At 41.3% G+C, this 27,743-nt stretch overlaps 1 protein-coding gene across 3 annotated transcripts in view; it reads right to left on the bottom strand.

The window, feature by feature from the left end:
• The window catches only part of Carmil1 (capping protein regulator and myosin 1 linker 1), a 286,802-nt gene that overhangs the window by 166,545 nt on the left and 92,514 nt on the right, over positions 1–27,743 (bottom strand). For all 3 annotated transcript variants that reach the window (XM_042683832.1, XM_042683831.1, XM_042683833.1), the window contains exon 3: positions 4,318–4,368. In XM_042683832.1, the coding sequence (XP_042539766.1) occupies positions 4,318–4,368 (51 nt within the window). The remainder of the gene's footprint in view (positions 1–4,317; positions 4,369–27,743) is intronic.

A 27,743-nucleotide genomic window follows, 5' to 3' on the forward strand; every position in this document is an offset into this window, starting at 1 on the left:
ATCTCAGTATAATTTGTGGAGGAGATGGGGGAAAACAAGTTGTTTAAGGATACAGGTGGACCCGATGCAACTATGAGAAGTACAAGTTGTCATGTCAAAAACGAACTTTACAACTTTGGTGCGGGGGGGAGGGGGGGGTGATTGGGTGGGGGGAGGGGGGAGGCTGGGAAGGGATGTGAAGGGTAAACAAAGGAGGAGGCTGCAATGCTTGATAAGAAATGTACTCATTATCTTGCCCATGTAATTGTAACCCCTCTGTACAATATGTTCACAAAAAATTAAAATTTAAAAAAAAATTCAATGTTTCATAGACACATCTCATTGTACACATATATCATTGCTATTGAAATGTCTTTCACTTAAAAAAGGACATTTACTACTGTAAATGAGTCTGGAAATAAAATAAATCATTGCTGCTCAGAGAGGGCATCTCATTAACAGATAGAAGCAGGTTCAATCAGGTACATTTTCTTTGTTTGTTTGCTTTTGCAGGTGCTGGGGCTTGAACTCTGGGCCTAAACACTGTCCTTGAGTTCCTTTTGCTCAAGGATAGCACTCTACCACTTGAGCCACAGTGCCACTTCCAACCAAGTACATTTTCTTATAGCTGGCAATCATAAATACACAGCTGGCATCAGTCAGTATCATCAGGGATAAAAATGGACACACCTAGTTGATTTAGCTTGTTGAAGTTAGTTGGAAGTCAATTCAAATGCTTCCACTGAGTCAAGCATGTTAATCCCAACACTTGGTAGGCTGAGGCAGGAATGTCATGAGTTGAGGCCAGTGGGCTACAAATGAATCCCTGTCTCAAAAGAAAAAAAAATTAAATAGCTTGTTATCCTGTACAAAGGGTCTTCACTAGAGAGCCAGGAAAGACTGGTAACATTTCAGTAGGCCATGAAAAAGACTTGAAGAATAACTTCAAGTTTCATAAGCAAGCAGGGCTAAAGAATTTGCAACTGCATAAAACACTAAAAGAGCCAGACCAAAACAGAAAGTGAAAAAATAGAACCTGTAGGTTCAGCAATCAATAAGCAATGACTGGCTCCTTCTGTGATTAGTCAGGGTTCTGGATTATTATTAGCAGTGCAAAGGGCCGTCCCTAAGACACCCTGAAAGGCATCGCAGCAAGGTTCAGGTGATTCTCCCATCTTCACCCATCAGGCCTTGACTCCCAGTCCTTGATACCAGCCCACCCCGAGACAGTCTGAAGAACACCATGAGGTTAGATTTATAGACAAAAGCAGACGGGAGGACTAGTTAGGAAGCTGACAGAGGTGCAAATAGCATGAAGAAGAACTGAGGACATTTTAAGCTCAGAACTAAAGATACTATTGATTGATTAGATAACAGGAAGGAATTAACTAGATTGCTTTTCCAGTCTTATATCAACCTACTCCAACCTGTAGCAAGCCAGTAACCATCCCCTCCAGCTGCAGAGCAACTCTAAAAGTCTTCACATAGGGGTCTATAGCAACTTCACTATTTCACAGGCAGTAGTTCATGCTGCAACTCCCCATTTGGGGCTAGGTCCTGCCTACTTTCCCAAGCTTCTCCCTCTACCACAGCTTCCTCCCCAGCCTCGGCCTGCATGCCAGCTTCCCAAATGCTTGGTGCTCTTTCACACTGCTAAACCTTTGCCTAGTTTATCTGAAGTGATCCTTTAATCTAGATTGTCTACAAACCCTCCTTTGAGCTGTTCATTACCCCCACCCCAAAGCACAGTTAGGGTCTTTGGGTGGTGGCAAGGCTCTGTTTCTTCATCTGGCTGTGCCTACAGGGCTATTCCTTTTGTGAGTAATTACTGAGATGTGTATCTGTGTCTTACACATTGTTATGCATGTGGGATCACCTCCTATCTACACTGAAATATAAAAGAGAACATGCCCCACTTTTCATAGAACTTTAAACCAAAGAAAAACATAAAATTGTATTAATCAACACCCATAAAAAAGAGAAGCTACGTATATGATGATCTGTGCCTATTTTATATTAATGCTCTGAGTGTAATTATTTGCCCAGAGAGTTCATATGACTGGCACTGGTTTTACATCCCAGCCAAGCCTTACCCTGATACATGCAAACCAGCCTTCTCTAAGGGGCAAACCTGGAGGCAGATCACTCTGAATCAAAATCTACATTTCTTATTCATGATCCTGACACTCTGAAAAAGCAGAAGTAATGTTGAACCTTCTCTAGCCAGTTCAAAACTGAGTCTCTCCTCAGGGATAGATCAAAAGGAAAAGATGAGATCCCCTCACAGGAAGGGCAGGTGACATGTCAAATCTTCTGCAATGGAGCACGTCACGGGAGGGATAGTGCTGGCTTACTTCATCTCCTTACATACTACACCACTCTCAGGTATTTTAATAGCTAGATATTTGAACCAACTTCAGTGCCATTATAATAGACTTTATTCATAACACATTATATAGATTTATTTTATATTATCAAAAGGGACTGGGCAGGACACTGGTGGCTCATGTCTATAATCCTAGCTACTCCAAAGACTAAGATCTGAGGATCACAGACAGAAAAGTCTCTGAGACTCTTATCTCCAATTAATTACCCCCCAAAAAAGCTAGAATTGTGTGGCTAAAATGATAGAGTGCTAACCTTGAGTTCAAACTAAAGGACAGTACCCAAGTCCTGAGTTCAAGCCCCAGTACAAGCAAAGAGAAAGAAAGAGAGAAAACGAGAGAGAAAAAACACTTGGAACAAAAAAAAAAAAAAAAATGTTCATTGGAGAATTTTTTAAGAGTTAAAATGTGTAGTAAAGGTGGAGAGGGAAAGAGGGAGAAAAATGAAAATGAGGGAGGAGATAATAAGTTAGACAATAAATGTACTCACTACCTTACTTATGTAGCTGTAACCCCTCTATACATCACCTTGACAATAAAATTAAAGAAAATAATTTTTCAATAGTTAGAAAAAAGAAAAAATGTGTAGTAAGGCTCAAAAAAGTCATGAAAAAAATATCTATTTCTTAAATATGTAGTTGGTGAGGCAGTTCAACTCGGCAAAAAGTGGAAAGAGTAGGACTGGGTAAATCTAATATCTTTCTCTCATTTGTTACTTGTGAATTTTTATGCATGTCAACTTACCAATCATGGTTCCTGCAAGAACAATGAAATGATGTACTTTGAAAATTCTTATAGGCAATTCATTAAGTTCAGGTAATAACACTGTAGTTAAACTGGACCTTTACAGCCAAACTCTTCAACAATTAGAACCATCCATATATCCTAATAGTGGAAGTATAACCATAAGCAAGTTACTGAACATCTCTCTGCCTCAGTTCTCCCATCTGTACAATGGGGAGGAGAATAGAGTCCATATTATGGTTTTCAGAAGATTCTTTTAAAGATTAAATTGTATACTAATTGCTATTAAATAATTCTCAATAAATTTTATTTATCAATCATATCTTTAGGGGGAAAAAATCTCTGTATTCTGTTCCATTTTGTCAATATAAAAATGATCAACCTCTTTTGGCTACTGTAAACAAAGGGGAGCCATAATTATGCCTCTTTCAGAAACTATGAACTCAGACCACTTGAAATAAAAGGCAACTCGTGAAAATTGCTAAATAGAGCTTTGCAGAACAGAACAATTGCCATGTTCTTTTTCATAGACAACTCAGAGGGCAGGAAGAAGGGGCTGCTGTAGCCACCGTTCTGTAGTGCATTCTTCAGAACTATGAAGGTTATTTCCTACATGTCAAAACCTGAGAAGAATCTGCCATTTAGTGGAACTGAAGGAAACAGTTGATTTTAAACAATGCAAACCAAGCCCCAGAAGAGGAAAAGAGGTACTGCCTCGTGGACCAAAAACACAAAATGTTCCATCACTTTTCTTGGAAAGCCTTTACACAAAGAAAGGGCAAAAGCAGTTTAAAAAAATGTCATCATAACCTTTAGAAGCTTTGTGGAAAAGAAGAAAAGGCAAGTGGACTTAGAGAACTCTTACCTAAATCATTAAGTCGACAAACTGAAGTATGAATATGTATTATGAGTATTTGTGTGTGTGTATGATGCAAGTACGCATGTATGTGTGATGTGTGATGAGTCTGTGTGAGCATGTATGTGTATGCATTTCAATGTGCACTAAACCTGAGTGTCAGTATGCATGAGTGCATGTGTATGTAGGTATGAGCCTGAGTGTATGTGGGGAGTGTGTCTGTGTGTCTATGTGTGTGTGTGTGTGTGTGTGTGTGTGTGTGTGTGTGAGAGAGAGAGAGAGAGAGAGAGAGAGAGAGAGAGAGAAAGAGAGAGACAAGGGGGGGGGGGAGGAGATAATACCTTTACTACTTACCTTAGTAGGGATTCGAGCTGTGACAAGGAAGGCTCGGCATGATGTAAGCACCTGTAAGAGAAAAGCAGCAGCAGCACAATCAGTACCAAAAATGAGCCTTGCTGGTAAGGATTGGAATGATACTGAAGCCTCAGAAGCCTCGATCTCATTGTTGTGCCTGGGTCATGATTCAGTATCACAATATGGCTTGACTCCTGCTGTGGAAGAAAAATAAGTGACCTAAGATGGCATCTTGGCTCTTTATCATGATCCATATTGAACAAATCACACATGAAATCTCAAAGAGAGAGACAGCACCTATGATAGTAAAATAGTTATCTTCTGTATATAAACAAGCCTCACTCCACTCACTACATCAATGGCAAACTTCACCAAAAAATAAAAAAAAAAAAAAGCTTAATCCTTGGTCAACCTTTATACTCTCAGGACTTCAGCTGACAACACTTGCTGCAAGGCAGCAAAATCAGCCTCCACACCCAAGAGATCTTTTCTGTCTTTGCTTCTCAGTTGTGTCTAAAGAACATTTGTGGAAGTTTCCTTTCTGATACTCAGCTAGTAACATTTAGGCACCATAAGGTATGACATGCAGAGAGGTACTCTTTACCCTCCACAGACCTCTGTGAATACAAAGAAGCTGACTTAAGAGTTTTGACATTAAGCAGGGATTACACATCTACCTCCTCACTGTCCAAAATTGCCTCACTAACATCAGCTGACAGCTGATGAACTTGTATGATTGATTGATTGATTGATGATTATTTTGATACTGTAGTCAGTCAGGGCTTTGCACTGGCTAGGCAAGTGCTTTACCAACTGAGACATATCTCCACTCCTTTCCACTTCCGTTATTTTTCAAATCAGATCTCACTTTTTACCCAGGGGCAGTCTCAAACCACGGTCCTCCTACTCATTCCTCCAATGTAACTGGGATAATAGTTGCTCACCATCATATTCAAGTTGTTTGTTGAAATGTGTGGTCTCCTTAACTTTTTCCTAAGTCTGGCCTTGGACTATTATCCTCTGTATCTTCATCTTTCTAGCAGCTAGAATTACAGGTGTTCCTCACTGAACCCAGTATACTAATTAGCTTTTGAAGTAAAGTTTCAAAGGGAGGGGCTGGGAAGGTGGCTCAGTGGTAGAGGGCTTGCCTTGTATGCATGAGGCCCTGGGTTCGATTCCTCAGCACCACATAGGCTGAAAAAGCCAGAAGTGGCAGAGCCCAGACCCAGAGTTCAAGCCCACGACTGCAAAAAAAAAAAAAAAAAAAAAAGTTGCAAAGGGAGACACTGAAACATTTCAAGTCCTGATAGGACTATTGTCTTTACCCATCTTCCAAAGAACTTTCTTTTCATTAAATCCCTATATAGCAGATGAGACTTCATACTAGTCTCAAAATGAAAGACTTGAACAAAACCTTCAAAATTTTCAGGCCAAAGACATTTAGGCCTAAAACTTGAGAGGAGGGGGGAGAGGATTCTAGGTCTTACTGCTCGATCCAGGCCTTGAACTGCTAATGTAAAACCAGCAAGTGAATTAACAGGTATGCTTCGGTGAGCTGGCTTCGTCTCTCACTCTACAATCTCCAAAACCAGACAGAAACTTGAAATGTTTTTTTTGTTTATGTCTGTCTGTCTACTACTAACTCATCTTTGAATACACTGGTGCCCTCTATAGGAGAAAACTCAATTCAAGCCAACTTATGATACAGATAACAAAGGCATGCTTGGGTATGAAAGAAAATATATCATTTTTTTTCTCCTAACAAAAGGGAGTCATTCCAAGAAGGTATCCCTGGCTCTTCCCTATCTCTCTATTTCCTGGCTACCATGAGGTAAGCAGCTCTGCTCCACTACTTCCTGTCCACCATGATGCTCTGCCTCACCACAGGCCACTACTTCCTGTCCACCATGATGTTCTGCCTCACCACAGGCCCCAGCAATGAGGTCAAGCAACCAGGAGCCACTATAATTTTTTTCCTTGTAAGTTGCTTTTCTCAGACTGATAGAAAAGCTAACACAATAGGCAAACATATAGACTTCTCACAACAACTATGTATGATACCTACTGAGACTCCATGATGACAGTCCCTCAAGGTCATACAATAGCTCTGTCAACTCCAAACCCTATGTTCTTAACTACTAGTCTACATTTCCATATTATGACTCAATTCTATCTCCATATGCTCTCTGCCTTAGCGCAGATGCTAAAGACTCATTGTAGGAAAGGATATCACCTAGTACAGTATAGGACTTTGGGTGACTTACAAAGCTTTCAGCTCAATGGGTAACTTCCTCAACATTCCAAGAATTAGTTTTTCTAAATTCTCTTCATATATAAATATACTTGAAAGCTAGACTCTCTTATTATCTGTACTAGCCAACACTTGGTAATGGTAACACTACTCAGGAAATTAAGAGTTTGGCCCCTTCTTTGAAGGAGCAAGAAAAATGTGTTACATGAGCCACACAGGACCCTAAGCAGGGTCCAACAGTAGAGGAATGACAGTAATAAAGAGGAATTTGGAGAAGGAAATAAAAAGGAGCCAGAGACGGGCATGGGCAATGTTGTCATTTGCTTAGGCCCAAAAAACAGGTCACCAATGACTTCATTACAAGATCAGAACTCATCTTAAAGGATGAAATAGCTGGCTTCCCAGAACTATAACCCATGCTCTGAAGCTCACTAAGAGTTTTATATTTCAGTCCGTCCCAGGGATCTATAACTCTCTTTCAATCACTGCCTCTCCCCCAGGGAAATAGGAGAAGAAAAGAGAAAACGTTGACAGCCACAATCGCAGGCAAGGTAACCAGATTCCTACCCACTCTCACTACTCCCCCTCCTCATTCACAAAGCAGCACCCACACTTCTCTCGTCCAGGATTAACTCTCTATGCACTCCCAATCCTTTCCAAGAACTTAAGTCCACAAACTTCTACAGAGCCAAATCATAAAGCTCACATGCCAGAAAGGTCTCAATAGCACTTGGTCAAAGACCCAAAACCCCCACATTTATTATAATCTGAGAGCAGATCCAGAAAAACTCCATCTCATGGCAGCTAGTGGCAGAGCCAGGACTAGAAGCTGCAAGCTCTTACTCCCAGTCCATCTTCCTCTCTCTCACCTCAGTGAGAGTCAAGGCCAAAGGCTCCAAATAGAAACATATAAACTCTTCAGCATTCAGAAAAATATCTTTAGCTCTGAGAACATTCCTTCAGAGGAGAATTGCTCCACAACATTCAGAATCATTTCCAAGCCAATTCCTGTCCCATACACTTTTAATAGGTTTGCATGAGTTACCTCATTTATTTCTCATACAAACTGTGGGATACTATCATCACCCTCATTTTAGGATGAAGATTATATAACCTGTGCAGGTCACTCAGTAAGCATGTGACAGAACAGGAGTTCTATCCAACAGAGTCTGGCTCCAGAGATAGTATTCCCAGTTATGTACACTGGCTCTTAAATCTCTCCTTGCCAAGGGCCAGATTCCTCAGTACTTCTACTCTTACAAACATGGATCCAGCAAAGAACTTGAAAGTCAGAAGGAAGCAATCATAAATAAGATCATCACAGGATGAGGAATGCTTGGGGACCATAAGGAAAAGGTTAATCTGTCTGTCTTCCTCTTTTTCCTATCATCCACTGGTTTCAGTAACTGTCTCTGTGTGTTTTTGTCTTTGTTTTGTATTTATCTACCCGAGTCTATGTGTATCTCTAAGTCGGTGTGTTTCCACACAGGCTCCTCATCCTCCCCCCAGACCATTTCCCTTTAATAGTAAAGCCACTCTTTCTACCAAGTCCCCTTCAACATGCTCAGTGTCCTTCCTTGGTACCCTTCTCCTGTCCTCCACGTCCTTTTTTCTATAGGAATCACTAGAGAGCTTGGATTTCATTTATAAAAGTGCAAGAGACACCACACGCTAGCCACAGAAGAAATCATTCTGGATGATCATCTCATCTGTAATACAGTCACACAGTCATGAACAAAACATGAACTAAAACTGACAAGGCACCTTTTGACATCATTATACAATGGAGCACATGAGTAATTAAGTGATTACACAGTCCCTGGAGTGAATCAAATTAATACATCTCAAAAACAAATCTCAAATCATGTACCCAAATAACAGAAATGGTGCATCCATCACCGGCATAAAACACAGGCTGGCCTTTCCATCTCTTGACAGTAGTGGAACTTGAGGCGTTAACATCCTCCTCAACCAACCAGGAACATCAGAGGACAGGCCTGCCTTCTCCTGACCTGCCCTCTCCACAAGCATCACCACAGATAGCTTCTAGGGGGCCACTGACAGGGTACTAACTGGGATCTGTACATTTAAAACAAGAGGAAGAAAAAGGAAAAACTGTTTACACAGATTCTCTTTGGAGAAAAGACCAATGTCTCTACAATAGGCAAATGTGTGAATTTCTAATGATCATGTCTGTCTCATGGTGGTGCAATAACAGTGCTTACAATCTATAGCTTGTATGTCCTGTTATATGTATGCAACATCCTTCAGAGGCTGGACATTGTCCAAAATAATTTCTTTGAAAAGAGACACTGGTGAGGGAGTCTCAGCTTAGAAAGAAGACAGATAAGCCACAAATGCTTTGTGCTTGCTGATCCCCATTTGTGAAAGCCAGCTAGAAGTCCCAAGGGCATATGGGGGTTCTTAGAAAATGTGCAACATGAGAACAGTGAAAAAGGGCAAATCTTCCAAAGTTGGCCCACCTGTTCCCAAGAGTGGCCTCAAGCCACTATATAACAAACAGTATAGCAATACTTGGATATAAGGTGAAACATGTTGTTGATCCTAGCAAAATTTTGACTCTTGCTTTATCAGTGCAAACTGAAGCAATTAATGTGGGAATAATTATACTAGAAGAACCCATCAATTCAGTCTTCCACCAACCTGGATGATTCCAAAACTATCCTAGGATTTATAGCCTTGACCAAGTGTAGAGTCCAGCAGGATGGGGGAAAATCCACAGGAAACTTCAACTCTTCCTGTTTGCCCAAGCAATTTCTAACCATGATACTGAGCATCCTGAATGCCAGGAAACCAGGATTGCTGATCACCTTATTAATTTGGATTTGGACCTCAGGAAAACTTAAGATTTAAATTCTGGCTCTGTCATTTTTGAGCTGAACAAAATAGTTGACCTCTAGTGGGCTTGAGGGTGTAGTGCTCCTTTGCCTCAAAGAAGCAAACTGAGGTGCCTCAAGCAAGAAGGGTTCAAACAAGAATGCTCTTCAGAAGGACCGTTACTGCGGTGATATGAAATGAAGACTTGGCCCAGGACCAAACATGTCTTTGCTAAATACCAGCTCTTCTTATAACTCACATAACAGCATCTTTGATTTGGATTTTTAAATAATATAGTTTCTGTCAACAGGACAAAACAAAAGCCATAAAGACACTGAGGTAGATCCTAGGCTAAAATTCTCTGCTCAATACACATCTGTGACCTTGAGAAATTCTTGCAAAGTTAAAAAAAAAAAAAAAAGGATGGGGGATGGAGAGTTTTGGTGCATGTGAGGCAGTCCAGGTGGTTTACTAGCCAAAGAACCTTGACTACTAAAAGGGCAAAGTCACTACTTCCTTCCCACCTTTCCCAGGAAGACTTAGTCTTTCAGGAAGGTCTTAGCATGCAAACCGCACTTCCAACTTCTGCAATGAATTTCCTCTCCTTTTCATTGAAATGCAAGCAGCAGCCCCCTTCCCTCTGAGGCTTCTACATTGAACTTGCAAATTCAAAATTTCACTTTGAAACATTTCTATTTAAAAAACATAAAACAAAAAAACAAAAAAAAAAACATACTCCATACTGGTAAAACGTAACATCTTGGCAGAGAGAGCCTGCATTTTCTTATGGAGATGCCATATTATGAGGTTGGCTATGGAACCCTATGGTTGCATACTTATTAAAAACTGAAATAACTACCTGCTTTACCATCTTAACTCCACTGCCTAAAGCTTACTGCTATATTAGCAATCCATAAATCCATGCCCTGTAAACCCACATCCTTTCATGCAGATCACTGGGAGTGCCATTCTTTTATAGTTCTGTTCTGTATGCCAAACATGAAACATACCCATGAAGCATCCTCTAATTTGCAAGCAAACTACCTAATGAATGTGACTCAATGCTTTCCTCTTCTTCAAAACTCCAAGTTCTAAGTACATTATGGCTAAGACTTTATTAATCCAAAATGCTATCTATCCCTCTCTCCTTCTCACCTTCCTTTCACTGTAAGGAGGCAGGTGGTAAGACTCATTTTTTATCACCACTGTGTAGAGCTAAGAGGACAGATGCCAAGAGACTTGTTCCAAGGTCACACAGAAAACTGGGCGAGAATGAAATCTCTCTTCCAGCGCTGAGCTTCACAATCCCACACACAGCTATAAATGCCACCATCCTCTCTAGCCAATAAAGAAAGATACTTTACCCAAAAAGAACGTCAAAATATGCTTCATCATAGACAGCTATGAGATACACTATCAATAGTGAGTGGTAGGGGTATCTGGAAAACACAGAGCAGGCCCAGTGCAAGGTCTGCAAACTATAGCCCATAGATTTAACCCAGTCCCCTATTTTTATAAATAAAGTTTTATTAGCAAGGCCACGAGCATTACTGATGCCAACAGAAGTTTTATAGTTTACAAAGTAAAAAATACTTGTAGGAAAAGGTCACCAGCCCTGGGCTTAGTGTTTTAGAGGATAAATTTTGAGGGAAAACTGTTTAGGTTGAAAAATCAAGCTTCAGTATTCACTATATGTGACTCAGGTCCAATGACTGAACGTTTTCTGTGCCTTGGTATCCTCCTCTGTAAAACATTAGAAAGAATAGTACCTACATTTCACAGAACTGTGAGAGTTTAATGCACTTATAGATATACAGTGCTAAGAAAAATTCTGGCACATAATGTGCCAGAATATAATGCCTGCTGTTATTATTTATATATTGATATTAAAATTATACAACCGTAGTATTATTAAACTGAGGAGAAGCATTCAAATTTAGTCCAAGTGACTAAGCTACTAAAAGGACCTACTATGAACAACTTAACAATGTCTGTGGATATAACTTCACCCAAATTCAAAATAAGAGGGTAAAACTATAACCCCAAAACTCAAGAGGCTAAGTCAATGGAATGGTGTGTTTGGGGGCCTAGATCTCATGGCAAGTCCCATACCAGCATGATGAGGAGGGAGAGGCTGAGACAGGTCTCTAAGTTCTCTCTCTACATTAAGTCCATGACTTAAATCCACCCTGGAATGCCCCCTGTCCTGAGGCATCTTGCCCCCTTCCCCACCTTTTCACTTGTTTACGTCCAGGAATCATAAATGCTTTGTAAATGTTTGCTAAAAGGGCCCCTGCTACCTGAACAACAGATGCTCCTGTGACAAGAGACAAGGTGCTACTGAGGTCAGCTTTCAAAGATTCCAATTGTGGAATCTAACTCTAGGGGGATTTTTGTCTCCTAACACCTGTGCAAATCCTTTTTTGCCACCTGATTACTTCTGTCATTACCCAGAAATTGAATGGTTATATACAGCCATCAGACACAGTTACTCCATTCTTTCCACTATCCCATGACTACAAGTTGTAAGATATTCTCAAGGCATGAAAGAAAACAACCATACCTAAATTTTCCCCACATCTGAGCATGGGGCTACCCTAAAACAACATTATTCCTTTTTACTATCCCTTTATAACAGATACTCTTTTCAAATTACCAGCTGATATAAAATTCTCGAGTCTGTCACACTGATTCTTTGAAAATGACAGGGGAACAATACACTGTTTTTAATGACAACACTCTAGTCCTGACACAAACTTGAATGGCATATGCACACACACGTGGTATATGTGTGTGTGTGTGTGTGCATGTGAGAGAGAGAGAGAAAGAGACAGACAGACAGACAGACAGACAGACAGACAGACAGACAGAGAGACCGAGAGACTGAGAGACATACACACACCAGGAATTGTACCAAGGGCCTTGAGCATATTAGACAAGTACTCTACCACTTAAGCAAGGCCCCCAAGCCCCTGCCTGAGCTTTAAAGATGTCATAACTGTAATTCCCAGAATGATTTCTTAAGTCAACAAGGAAGATTCACCACATCGCCAGCTCCAGTCTTTCCAAGTGGATGAAGGTTTTGTGTTGAGGCTCTGACATATGACCTTTCAATAGTAGTGATGAATTAAGTGGGGGTCCCACAGGTCATCATGTGGCACACACAATAACGGGACCTACTCTAGCCTCACGGTCACATTGATGTTTTAAATGAAGTAACAAGTAACAGAGTCACAGTAACGCAAGGAGCACAGAAAAAGTACAGGACTATAATATTCTTAATATCCCAATTAATTGACAGCACGTGTCCTGCTTTCCCATTGCAGAGCCAGTTAGCCTCCTCTGTCGGTAGGGATTTTCTGAAACCGGACCCTAGCTAAAAACCACTAAAGTATCTATGGTTGGGTAGCTCCTTTTATTTCACAGATGAAGGCAGAGACCAGGTTAAAGGATTTGTCTGTAGCCATTTTTTATAGGACTCAACCGTTGTTTCAAATAAGAACATTTTAAACAAAACTGAATTTGGTTACCAGAAATGAAGTAGCTCTCCTACTCAAAGGGACAAAGAGATCAACTGGGACAGAAACCAAATCCAGTATGGCATCAAATCATTATCCTCAGATTTCAGCCTCCAAAGCAGCTAGTATTACAGGCCTGAATCACTGGCACCTCGCCTTCAAAGCCATCTTTACAAAGACCCCAACACCATCATGTTCCTGTTCTGCCAAAACTCTTCAGGGTTCTGTCCCACAAAATCGGTCCCCGCCTCCACCTTCTCATACACTCCATCCAGCCACACTAGATGGAAGAATAGAATGGTATTCCCAAGGACAGTGCCCTGGCCTACCCTCTTTTTGAGATGTAGTCTGGCTGATGTAGAATTCCTGAGCTCAGATACTACAGCCTTGGCCTTAGGAGCACCAGGAACACAGGTCTTCGCCACCATGCCCTGGCTCTCCCCTCTGCTTTGAATAAGCTCCCCTCTCTTCATTCTTTTACCTTCCTGCCTGACTCACACCTATTCCTTCTTCAGGTGCTTGCCTGAGGAACAAAGAAATTCCACACTGTATTAGATCTCCTTATCACATGCTTTTACTATATTTGCATGTTTCCTCATGAATATCTACCACAATTTTAATTATTGGTGAGACTATGTTTATTACCACCTCCCCCAGCAGGTGCCTGGGAACAAAGACTATCTCTGTCTTATTCAAAGCTAATTTCTCTGCATATAATACTTGACAAGAGAGAGAGAGAGAGGAGGGAGGGAGGAAGGGAGGGAAGAAGGGAGGGAGGGAGGGAAGGAGAAAGGGAGAAAGGGAAGGACGGGCTCAAATCTGTTGAATGTAAGTTTTACAGCTCTTCTTTGCCCCATTTCCAGCTATTAAAAAATCAAGATTTTAGAAGGTATAAAAACTGATATTGTTTCTGAATCTGATTACAAGATTCAGTTTTGAGGATAGTAGTCCAAAGCCAGCTCTGATGGGCAAGTCCAGAAGACTCTTAGCTCCAATTAACCAGCAAAAAGCCAGAATTGAGCTGGGTGCAGATGGCTCACACCAGTAATCCAAGCTACTAAGAAGGCTGAGATCTGAGGATCATGGTTTGAAGCCAGCCCAAGCAGTAAAGTCTGTAAGGTTCTTATCTCCAATGAACATAAAAAGCTGGAAGTGGAGCTATGGCTCAAGTAATAGAGTGCCAGCCTTGAACAAAAGAGCTCTAGGGGATGGTGTCCTGGCCCTGAGTTCTAGCCAGCACCCAAAACAAAACAAAAATTTCAGTCCTGCCTGCTTTCCTGTTACCTACCACATAGTTGACCTATCTGTCCTATTTGTAGTCACATCCTTTAAGGAAAGTACCTGGAAATATGTTGCTTCAACTTATTTCAACCCATTTCAAACAGATCAACTAGCTAATCCCCAAATAACCTGCCAAAATAAAGAGAAACAGAACAAGAAAAAGATCAGTGGAGGGAAAGTGCAGAGTCTTAAGTGTTCATCCCTAACTAATTTATATAGAAAGAGAGTTCTCACTCTCGTCTTTCTGCAGCTACCAGATGCAAAAATCATTTTCAACAAAGGATTTCAGATATTGGGTACATTTCTCTATCTCGATTTTGCTCTTCATCAAGCCAACAAGGCAACAAGGTTAAATCCACAAAAGGTGATTCAGAGTACTGAGGCAAGTTTCATGATGTTGAGAAATGATCAAAATAGGAACTGGTGGCTCATGCCTGTAGTACTAGCTACTCAAAAGGCTGAGAGCTAAGAACTGCAGTTCCAAGCCAGCCTGGAAAGAAAAGGGGGAGGTAGAGGAGGCAGAGCAGGGCTTGAACTCAGGGCCTGTCCCTAAGGTGTTTTACTCAAGGCTGGTGTTCTATCACTTGAGGTACAGCTCTACTTCTGGATTTTTGGTAGTTAATTGGAGATGACTCTCAGTTTCCTGTCTGGGGTACCTCTGAACTGCAATCTTCAGACCTCAGCCTCGTGACTAGCTAGGATTACACGCATGGGCCACCAACACCCTGGCCCATGAGACAGTGCCTAGGCCTTGAATTCATGCCTGGTATCACCACAAAAAAATAAAATAATGATCATATTATTTTAGTGACAACTAGTAAGTATATAAACACAATTTTTAAAACCAGGGCACACTCAAAGAAGAGCTAAGGGGAGAAATGCCATTTCTTAAATAGAGCATGATTTTCATTCTTGAAGTTTCAGGTAAATGAGATTAGCTATGAGGAGAAATGTTTTTGTTCAGGGAACATAGAAACAGAGGTCAAAAATTTCCAAATAAATGTTAAGCCAAACTCCAGCCTTTGCACAATGGGAGGAAGTGAAAAGTTGGGTTTCAGCATTAACACTGCACTCCAGACACACTGTAAGCAGCTGTGCCTCCTCCTCCTGCTCTCTCGCCAGCAGCAAACTGTAAGTGATCCCCTTTTTCTTTACTGCCACTGACCCTTCCCAAGCTCTCAGAAACCAATTGGGTGCCCCATCCTGGCACCAATCACTTCTTAGCCTGGGGTAGGAGACACTCTGCCTCTTTATTTCTAATACTCGTTAACTTCCCTTTCCAACACAGCACACCCTGGGTGGGTCCTTCATCCTTGACCCCTGCTGCCTTTGAACCAATGTACCCACCCAGGAGAGCTCAGCTCTAACACCTTCCTCAGCCTCCTTTGAGTGTGCTGGTGTCCTGGCAAAAGATTGGCTAGCCAGCAAAGGCATCAATCAGCCAAACCTGGTAGCCCTACATTCTTCCAGGTCTCCTTTTCCTGAAGTTTTCCACAGAAACTCCTTGTAGCCTTGCTTCCAACTCCCCACTACGGTGTCCCCTTGAAAGTGGATAGGAGAGCAATGGAGACCCTGGTAGAACAGGATTCAAAGCAGAGCCTGAAACCAGACTGTGGGTTGAGACAGGGTGACATCAGGGGCCATAACTGTGTACTTCTTTATCTCTTATGAACATGAGCTTCAATTATTAGCATTCTTCTTTCCTGCCCAATCTGGCTTTGAACCGTGATCCTCAGATCTCAGCCTCCTGAGTAGCTAGGCATATGTATAGTTAGTCCCTTTGAAATGCGTAGTCGTGCATTTTTCATAGTCATGTTTGGTCATTGAATATGTCATTAAATCTTTAATTATTTCATTTAATTATTCAATGAAGAATGACATCACAACTGTCATTAAATGTCTAAGTAATTATTCTATTCATTCAACAAATTGCTGTTGAGTGTTTTCTGGTGCTAGACACTAAGAGAAGAGAAAAAAGGCATACATCCCTACACTCAAGCAGCTTATATTCTACTGGGAGAAGACAGATTATACACAACAGACATTGGTCTCCAGCTGATAGTTAAGTGTCATAAAGATAAATACAGCATTTGATGGAAATCCGGAGTGTTTGCTGAGTGGCAGGTGGGGAGAACTGGTAGTAGGTGGCATTTTTAAGTAGTCTTCTATTGATATCTCAGATAGGAGTGGTCCAAGCTTAAGGAACAGCACCTGCAAAGGCTCTGAGATAATCAGGTATTGATGTAAAGCAGACTACTGTAAAGCCAATGTAACCTGAAGACAGTAAGCATTGGTGAGGTCAGCGGGGTAATAAGTAGGGATGAGACTGTCCTAGGGTTTGTGAGGCCTGGCAGGCCACTATCCAAACTTGGCTTTGACTAGAGGGGCGGGAGCAGGGAATCCACTCAGGAGGCAGCTTCAGTGACTTCCAGGAGAGATGGTGGTTAGGCTACAGAAGGCAGTGGGGATGGTGAAAGTTGTTGGAACTCTAGAAATATGTTGGTGATGGAGCCTATCTGCTTTTAATGATAGAGGAAATTCCAAATCCAAGACAGCTTTACCTTGCTAAAAGTAACAGTTTAGTCTGTGCCCGGGAAACACATAACTGTTCAAGAACACTTGGGATGAAATGAACTTCTAGATTGTTACCTAGTAAAGCAAGAGAACCTCTTGGAGAAAGGGCATCATGAAAGCAAAGAACTAATTCTAGGCTTTCCCAAGTGTTGTTCTGGAGATGATCAAATCAAGGGCCTATTTGGTGGGGAAATAATGATCTTGTAGAGGCAAAAAACACTTCCTTGCCCAGCCACCACCTTGTTTTTTAATCATGTCAAATGGACATTTAAAAGACAATAATAGTTGGGCGCCAGTGGCTCACACCTGTAATCCTAGCTACTCAGGAGGCTGAGATCTGAGGATTGAGATTCAAAGCCTGGGAAATAATATTTGTGAGACTCTTATCTCCAATTAATTACCAGAAAACCAGAAGTGGTACCGTGGCTCAAGTGGTAGAGCCCTTGCCTTGAGCTGAAGAGCTCAGGGACAGCACCCAAGCTCCATAACTGACAAAAAAAAAAAAAAAAAGAAGGCAATAATAGACAACCAGAGACTCTATTTAGATTCTAAGCAATAAATTTAGGAAGGAGGATGACGGGGATGTGCTTTTGCTTTTCTCAGTTCCTATAAAATAGGGCTCTCTCATAGAACTTTCTAAAAATATCCTGTATTTGTATATTATGGTTCTAAAGCTACTAATCATATGTGTCTTCAAATAAGCACATGGAACATGACTAGTGTAATAGAGTGAATTTTTTATCTCCCTTCATTGAAACTAGAATAGCTATTGCATCTGGTAGCTGCCATATTGAATCATACAGATCCAGAAACACACTATACAGCACAACACTCATGAATTACATGTTACACTTTTTCTCTTGAAATTCAAATAAAGCTAAAATAAATAAAGCTAAGTAGAAAATGGGTTCTTAAAATCTGAAAGTATATGTTATTTTTTATTATACACTAAACTTTCCCATCAATTTTTTTGTCTTTGCAAATAAGTTGTAGCTAGCTTGATCTTTACAGTTTTTAAACACATTTTCTTAGTTATTACATGCAACTCAGATACTCATAAGCCATCCATCACTCTAGCAATGTCATTCACAATGAGGTTTCCTTCCCTGATGTGCATTTAATACTCATGTTAAATGTCACATCAAAATAAAGAAAGACAGAAGAGTCTTAATATAGTCGAGCTACTCTCTTTTTTTTTTTTTTTTTGCCAGTCCTGGTACTTGAACTCAGGGCCTAGGCACTGTCCCTGAGCTTTATTTGTTCAAGGTTAGTACTCTACCACTTGTGCCACAGTACCACTTCTGGCTTTTTGTGTTCATGTGGTACTCAAATGTCGAACCCAGGGCTTCCATGCATGCTAGGCAAGCACTCTACCACTAGGCCACATTCCCAGCCTTACTCTCCCACTCTTAAATTCAAAGCACTTGATAACTTGGTTATCTCATTTATCCTATCAAGAGCAATGTGAAAAAGGGACTGGTATTAGTATCAGGTGTTTTGTTTCAGTTGAAAACAAAATTAAGGCAGAGAAGGATTAATGCCAGTCTATTTCCTAGTGTAAATCTAAAGCTTAATCAGAAAAGAAGAGAATTCAAGAAGGAAAAATTACATGAAGATGAAGACAAGAAAAGTACAAGCAAATCCTTAGCTGTGCAATTCTAGGAAGCTGGGTGCCAGGTCTCAGAAATACTGGTGTCACCGTCTGCCCTTAGGGCCCTATGTCTCATACCTTCCACATATCCCAAAAGTGCCCTGAAATATGCTAAGATGCTGGCTAAGAAGGTAGAAAGGAAAAGATGACTAGGTGCTTGTGTGCGCACATGTACATACACATGCATGCGCACACACACACACACACACACACACACACACATGCACACACACATGCTTGCTGATACGGCGGCTTGAACTCAGAACCTGGGTGATGTCCCTTACCTTTTTCATTCAGGGTAGAAGTCTACCACTTGAGCCACACCTCCACTTCAGGCTTTTTGCCAGTTAACTAGAGTCCCATAGACTTCCTACCTAAGCAGGCTTCAAACTTCAATCCTTAGAACTCAGCCTCCTGATACCTATGATTACAGGCATATGCCACTAGCACCTAGCCACTGTTACACTTTCCAGAGTTAGTTGGAAATACGCCTTCAATGTCTCTGACATTTGTACAAAACTTGCAGATCTGCAAACATTTCTAGAAACTTGTCTTGTATACCATCACCAAACACACAAAAAAGTCCACAGCAAAAGCAAGCCATCTGGGTCTCCTATTAGCCCCTACACAAAGGGGACATGCTCCCTCTTATACATGAGCTAGATCTTCACCTAGGCATGTTACAGTCAGGTTCTGATAGAACCAGAATTCTTATTTGAATAGTTGCTGTCACCACAGCAACTATGCTGCCTGCTCCCCTAAGACCAGCAAGGTATAACGGACAAATGGACCGCCATCCACCCTTTTTCTAGTCACAATATACTGGCTTTGCATTGGGGACCACTCACTTAAAAATCAAAAAGGTATCCTTCCTGATGACTTCTCCCTAAACTCATTCATAATTTTTTTTCTTTTTCTAAACCACCTCTGGCAGGAAGAGAGGGATATTTTTGAAATCTGCTCCCAAGTCAAAATGGCAAGGTGTTTGCCTTATCAAGTGTAGGTAGCCCTGTGAGGAAAGACCCATCATGATTGCATAATAAATATGGAAATTTAACTGAACTTATCATCAAGAGTAATATTTATTTGAATTCCTAACTCTCAGTTTCAAAAGCCATGTCCCTTACAGCACCCATTGAGATGAGTCTTTCCCTAATAAGGTTTCCCATCAATACCCCAAAGCAGTCTGATAGGTTCAGACACCTGTTTACTTATGTACTCAACCATCTTCTCCAGGTCCTTGAAGAGCCTGTCCATGTCACACATCATAGGTCACAGTGTCACAGAAAGAAGACAACTAACTGCCTGATCTAAATCCTTCCTTCTCATCACCTGAATAGGAGCCAGCCTGTGTCTCCTACATGTAACTATAAATAGGACTCATTAACAAGTAATTAAGCCTGCACTGGTGGTCTTTCAAACACTACTGACCCTCCCACATGGATCATGTTGGGGAGAAGAAAGAACTATGCAGTATTTAGCCTCACAGACTGATAGCCCTCTCTTTGATTTGCCATGACGGAAAGCTCTCCTTTGGCATATCATGGTTATGAATTCTGAACACAAACTCATGAATTATCCCTAGATGAAAGCTCTTGGAGGAAAAGGTCTTAGTCATGAATATCATAGAGCTTCCCCATAGGAGGTACAAAGGTCCAGTTCTATCTAAAAAATATTATATTTGCCTTATTAATTTTTAAACAGCTCCTTATCCAGTTGTTCCTTGTTTGCAGTAGCCCAATATTCAGGGACCTGGCTGTTTTTCTGACTGAAATCCCTCCCTACCCCTACTCCCCCCCCCCCCCCCCCGTACTATTAACTCATCCAAATTTGCATCACTCTCCACACACATAGCAGTGTAAATAAAAAGAGATGAGCCTAAATATATTTCAGATGGGGGGTGGGGTTCTTTTTTGTTGTCAGTCATGGGGCTTCTTGAACTCTGGGTCTGGGTGCTGTCCCTGAGCTCTTCAGCTCAATGCTAGACTTCTACCACTTGAGCCATGGTACCACTTCTGGTTTTCTGGTGGTTTATTAAAGAGTCTCACAGACTTTCCTGCCCAGGCTGGCTTTGAACTGCAATCCTCAGATCTGAGTAGCTAGGATTATTGGCATGAGTCACCAGTGCCCAGCTTGGGACTGGGCGGGGCGGGGGAGTATATTGCTATTGTTTGCTTGTTTTGGTGCCTGTACTGGGGCCCTGTCCTTTAGATTTTACACTCAATGATATATCACTCTACAACTTGGGTCACAGCTCTACTCTGGCTTTTTAGTGGTTAATTATAGGTAAGAGTCTTGCCCTGTCTGGCTTAAATCTTAGCCTCTTGAGTAGCTAGGATTATAGACATGAGCCACCAGTACTCACTAAATTTGGCTAAATTTTGAAAGTAAGTTTACTGGCTCTTTTCAGTGCTGAAGATCAAAACTGGCTTAATTGACATTTCATGGATTATCTAGGAAAACCAAGCTCAGTGACTGATGCATAACCAAGCATTGATAGGAAATGATTGGCCCTGGGAAGGAAATTCACTGGAGCTGAACTAACCAAACCAGGGCACCCTATGGCCACAAAGGCAGCCTAGGGCTGGAAAGGTGGCTCAGTGTTAGAGTGCTTGCCTCGCATGCATGAGGCCCCGGGGTTCTATTCCTCAGCACCACATAAAAAGAAAAGCCGGGAGTGGCGCTGTGGCTCAAGTGATAGAGAGCTAGCCTTGAGCTGAAGAGCTCAGGGACAGTGCCCAGGCCCAGAGTTCAAGCCCCACAAACGACCAAAAAAAAAAAAAAAAAGCAGCCCTTCTCTAAGAGCCTGAGGTGATGTTTGATTGATTGAAAACCCCTGTAAAGAAAGACAGACAGACAGACACACACACACACACACACACACACACACACATACAACCTTTCCACATGTCACTGTCATAACAGATAAACATAAAGCTATCTTTTAGGGGGAAGTTATAGTGGCACACACCTGTAATCCAAGATACTAAGAAGACAAAGATTAGTTAGATTGCAGTTCAAGGCTAGTCTAAGCAAAAAGTTAACATGACTCCCCTCTTAACAAGTAAGCTGCCCAAGGAAAGAGAGAAATAGAAAGAAGAGTGGGGAGAAAGAGGGAGGGAAAGAAGGGAGAGGGAGAGAAAGGGGAGAGAGAGGAGAGGGGGGAAGGGAAGGAGAGAGAGGAGACAGGCAGGAAGCCAGATAAGCAGGCAGGCCCCATCTGCCAAAATAAGTAAACCAAAAAAGTGGTAGAGGTGTGGCATGAGGCCTTGAGTTTAAGCCACCAGAGAGTTTAAACCATCAGAGATAGAGAGGGGCAGGAAGGGGAGGGAAGGGGAGGGAAGGGGAGGGAAGGAGAGGGAAGGAGAGGGAAGGAGAAGGAAGGAGAAGGAAGGAGAGAGAAAGAGAGTCATCCCTTGGCTGATAAGTATATCCAAAGTTTGTATCACTTATTATTATCCTATTATGTGAGATGTCCCCATGCTTGTTGGGTTCTGGCCCTCCTAAAGACCTGTTTGCTGAAGCCATCAAGATTTCTATTATAAGCACCTGCTTAAAAACTAGGACTTGGACTCTGATTACTCCCCCAGCCTGGAGAGGTCCCCTTGGTGGACACCACTTGCCAGTACTACACTTCTACAGATGTTTAGCCAAGAGGCACATGTTTTTGTAGAGATGTGAAGGTCACTCACTGTTCTTTGGAGAAGTGCATTTGATCCCTGAACCAGAATAAACTTGGAGAACATTCCATTCTTTGCAATATGCTCACCTGTGAACAAGCATGAAAACTCATTCCTGGATGAGTTGAGAGCTGGGCACTGTCTGAATCATCTTCAGCTTGACATTCTATCCTCCCAGAGTATTAGCTGAATAAACTCCTCCTCAGTGAGGCCTCTCTGATCAGCTAGGTGATACAGGAAAAGTGCTCAACTGGGACTAGATGGCTCCTTGAAATAAGGACCCTAGACTCCAATCAAAAGGTGAGTCCTTTCAGTCCTGCCATTGGCCAGCCAGACCACAGTGGACACCATATGTCCATTTCCTCACTTCTGTAGAGTGGACAGGATGATCTTGGAGGTCTCCAAACCTCATCATCCTAACTTTTGGGCTTAACCATTTAAATGTTTATACTTCCTAACAGGGAGAGCTCTAAATGCAAAAAAAAAAAAAAAAAAGCAGACCATGTTATCATGCCTAGATGCATCCACTTTAAGACTAAAACTATATTTGCTTACTTCCCCATGATGGTTCTGACAAGCAAAAGGAACTCTTTCAGTGCCATAATTCTCTTGACCTAGTAAAGACTTTTGAAAAATGTTCTAGTTTTACTATTAAATTTAGGTGTGTTGTTTATAGTGTAGCTTATAAAATTACAGAGTAGACAGTTGAAGGAGGAGGAAGAGGAGGATGAGGAGGAAAGAAAGACAAAGAGACAGAGAGACAGAGAGAATGCAGGCAGAACAACTTCCAATTTTCCTGGAAAGAAATGGGGCAAGCCCTCCTAATTGTGCTGTCAAAATAAATCATCTCAGCTTTTTTCACAGGGAGATCTCATGCCCTGAAAGGGATGAATCTTAAATAAGGAAAAGCATGTTGGTTACCCTTAGAAGAAGTCACAGCACCAGAAAGATGGGGAGGGGGGCAAGGCTCTGAAGTCATATTTAAAATCTATGACATATGAAAGTCCCAAGGACATCCTTGTGACTTGTCAAGTCACAGCTTAAACTTGGGGTTCTACCTCTTCCCTCAACAGGAAAACCAATGCATTTGTCCTGCCTCTACTTCCTTTTGGGTACAATTGCCATATAACAGCACTGCTAGAGTAGCTACAAAGGGTGATCGGTGATGCTCCAAAGACTACTGATTAAAAAAGTAAGCAACAATATATGAATCATCATTAAAGAGGGCCTCAAAATAAATTACTATGCATCTAGAAACAAATACATTAAAAATGAATGCTACATCTTAAATTGTGTAACAGGAGAAGCAAATAAAAGAAGCAAAACTGCCAACTCCCAGACATTATCTCTTTTTCTCCCAGAAGTTACACTTATTTATTTATTTATTTATTGCCAGTCCTGTTGCTTGAACTCAGGGCCTGGGTTCTGTCCCTGACCCTCCCTGTGCTCAAGGCCAGTGCTCTACCACTTGAGCCACAGTGTTTATGTGGTACTAAAGAATCGAACCCAGGGCTTCATGCATACTAGGCAGACACTCTACCACTGAGCCACATGCCCAACTCCCAGAAGATACATTCTTGAGTTAGCAATCTTGTACATACAAATATTGATCGAGAAATGGCCCATACTAAAGGTCAAACAAAAAAAGTTTGTTTCAATTGCCAAAAAAAAAAAAACTTTGCCTTGCCCAAACACCAGTAAGCCTGAAGCAAGGAATTTCTAAATTTCCACTGGCTTTAACCCATTTATTACAGAGAGTGTCTTTGTATAAACATTCTTTGCCCCATCATTCAAGCCATGCGGACTAGTGATGTCACAGTAGTTGCTTGTTTCTGCATCCCATAATCTTCTCTGGTGAGTTCTTCACACACATATACAACCCCCATCCCAACAATTTGTACTCTTAAAGCATAAGCATGGAGACAGCAGTGCAAAGCGCCAGGTCACCATACAATGATATGTGCCTCCTGGGTGAAGTACTCATCTCCTCTGAGCTTTTAATTTTCATTTCAGTCGTGTGCTGATAAATTTAGACAGGATAATTAAAATAAATAAGGAAAATATTGAGGAAGCAATAGATTGTAAATGATTTGATGCACCTTAAGATTAAATAGTCTAAAGCTAAGCCAGACTATATTTTATGGTTAAAGAAAACATTCCTTCATGCATTTCCATCAAAATGATTTCCTTCACTAAGGCAAAGGGAAATAAATCTGAACAGTTAAGAGTGCAAATAAGGAGCACTCATTTGCTGGAATAATTTATCTTCTCACACTCACTTAGAGAAAAAAATAATCTCTGTATAAAAAGTGTCTTTTAAGCAAAATTGGGCCTATAAGACTCCTCTACTGAAACATTTCCATTCTAACTACTCCAGTAAAATTGTCTGCTTATATTAAAATATCTCTCCCGCTGTGGTGGCTCAATGCTTAATCTCTGTGATCCTAGCTACTTTGGGAAGCTGAAATCAGGAGGAACCTGGTTCAAGACCAATCTGGGCAAAAAGCTGACAAGAGCCCATCTCAAACAATAAACACCTAGGTGAGGTGATATGTACCTGCCATCTCAGCTATGTGGGAAGCATAAACAGGGGGATTGCAGTCCAGGCCAAGGGAGCCTGAGCAAAATGTAAGACCTTACTCAAAAAGGGGCAGAGGCAGGAAGAGGCCTCAAGTGGTAGAATGCCTGCCTAGTAAGTGCAAGGTCTTAAATTCAAGCCTCAGTACACCAAGAAAAGTTAATAAATAAATAAATCCTTCCAACACCGTTAGATTGGCTTACGGGAAAAACTGTGACTTATTATTCACCATTTGCCACAGTGGCTGCTACAAACCAGACCTTAAATCAAAATCACAAGTAGTACAAGAGTTAATTTTATTACTAAATGACTTCTCAATTCTTTCTTTTTACTGACTTGACAAATTAAAAGACTTACCCACATGATTACCAGATTCCTGACTTTAGCCCTCACTTGTTAGTTATGTGAGTTGGAGTGGATCATATTATTTTCTTGTGCCTCAGTTTCCCCTTCTGTCAAACAGATTAGTGACAGCACTTTGTCACTCCTAGAGTGTTATGAAGGTAAGACTGAGTTAACAGGGCTAGATTCTACATTTTCCTCCTTACTACTGCTAGGAAGATAAACAGGGCTATGTGGGAGAGGGAGGGAAGGCTCCATTTCCCACACTCTTCCTCTGTAAACACAAGCTCATAAATGCTGGCTAATGACAGGGGGATGGACAGATATTATCAAGCAAAAGAATTGTAAGTGGTAGAAACAATATGGCAATAAGTGAGTGTTCACTCTAACATTTTTCTGTATATCTGAAGCAATTCATAATAAAATGGCAAAAAAAAAACAGAAAGTAGTTCAGAAATGTATAGGAGAAAATTAATATGGTACTTCCCCAAAAGTATATTATTCATTAGCTGAGCATGGTGGTTTATATTTATAATCCCTCAGGAGACTGATGCAGGAAATTCACAAGTTCATGGCTAGTCTAAGCTACACAGCAGGACGCTATCTAACTATCTCTCTCTCTCTCTCTCTCTCTCTATATATATATATATATACTCACTGTAGTAACATTAGTCAATTAGTCATGATCTTCACAGAACTTTTCCTGACTATGTTCTATTATTTTGAATTTAAGTCTTACATTCCTATCAGGAAGTTACTCCCAAGTGTCATTCCTATTTCGAAAGTTTGAAAATAAAGAGAATGGCCTACTAAGGATTGTACACTTGACAAGCTCTCGTGGAGAAGAGAGAGTTCTACTGCATCCTTGTCACAGCCACAATTATTAAGTCACATGTTTAATGATTCTCTCCATAGAGGAAACCAACCCTTTTGCTCAACATTGAATACTTAGTGCCATGATTATAGATACACACCAGGCAATAAAAATTGCTGGGAGGTCTAACTATATTTCAAAGGAAAAAAAATTGCTGGGAGGAATGGAGGAAGGAAGGAAGGAAGAAAGGAAGGAAGAAAGGAAGGAGGGAAAGAGGGAGGGAGGGAGGGAGGGAGGGAGGGAGGGAAGGGAAGGAGGGAAGAAAGAAAAAAGAAAGGAGGGAGAGGAGGGGGGAGGGAAGGAAGAGAAAAAGGAAGGTTAGAAAAAAGGAAAGGATGAAAAAAGCAACGGTGGAAAGGAAGAAGGGTGAAGGGAAAGACAGAATCCTTTTCCTTAATACTCACTTGATACTTATATTACCCAATATAGTGATTGTACAGAGGAGCATTACTTTTATTAAAACAGCATAGTATTTTCTGATTTAAAAAGTAATTCCTATTATTTGACATCTATATTACTTTTTACCAAAAGAAAGTAAATGAGTATGTTTTCTAGATGAGACTAATAGAAGCCATTTTTCCTCTCCAGAAAGACGAGATTTTTTTCAAGTGTATCACCGTGACCTGCATCCAGATGAAGGGTGAAGCTTGCAGTCACAGGTGGCAGGCCAGGCAGAAACAAGCAGAGTGACACGGTTTGCAAAACATGTCACATACGAACTAGCTGACAGTATCAGGTCTGCTTAGCATATAGGAAAAAAGACGTAAGAGTGACAGGCAAACAGTATCAAATACTGGCAGGATCACAATATTGGGAGAGTAAATATTTTCCTGTGAACCCACTGGGACCCATGTGCACAATCTACACGAAGGAAGTAGTATTCTAGCTTGATATAAAGAAAACTAGCTTCTAAGTCTTATTGAATATTTTAGTTGTCAACACGATGAAGGCATGACATTTTTTTAGTTCAAGTTATAAAACTCCAATTTGAAAGGCCCCATGATACAGAGGAACCATTGTTAAACAAGTCAGAACCCATGCAGGTGCCAGTGGCTCACACCTTTCTGTATTCCTAGCTACTCAGGAAACTGACATCTGAGGGTCAAGGTTCAAAGCCAGCCCAGGCAGATAAAGTCCACAAGCCTCTTATCTTCAATTGACCCTAAAAAGCTGGAAGTAAAGTTGTGGGTCAACTGGTAGAGTGTTAGCCTTGAGCAAAAAAGCACAGAAACAGTGGCCAGGCACTGAGTTCAGGCCCCAGGACCTATGCATGTGCACACGCTCTGTCTCTCTCTCTCTCCTCTTCTCTCTCTCTCTCTCTCTTTCTCTCTCTCTCTCTCTCACACACACACACACAGACACACACACACACACTTACTCACTCACCTAGTTCTGCAGTGAGATGTGGTTCTGTACTGCCTAACCTGACGTTGAGGTAATGCGTACATGCTTCCATACATGCCTCTGTGTGTGTGTGTGTGTGTGTGTGTGTGTGTGTGTGTGTGTGTGTGTGTGTGTGTGTGTGTGTGTGTGTGTGTGTGTGTGTGTGTGTGTGTGGTATAACTTGCCTAGGTGGCCAATGAAGCCCTCCTAGTGTGGCTAGTGCAGCTGAGAGCCAGTGATTTAAATATAACTTTTCATTCTATTTCATTGTAATTAATGCGGTACATTCAGACCACCACATGTGGCTATGGCCCATCATCTTGGACAGTTAAGCTTTAGTCATTCCTTCTGGTGCTGCTGAAGGGACCAAATTCCAGACCCACCTCCCTCCATCATCCTCAGTAAGATCTCCATGACATCTGCTCAAGCATATGAGAAGAAAGATGAAAATATAAG

Source organism: Dipodomys spectabilis, unplaced genomic scaffold (genome assembly GCF_019054845.1).
Source record: "Dipodomys spectabilis isolate Male_0828 unplaced genomic scaffold, ASM1905484v1 ptg000085l, whole genome shotgun sequence".
NCBI lineage: Eukaryota > Metazoa > Chordata > Mammalia > Rodentia > Heteromyidae > Dipodomys > Dipodomys spectabilis.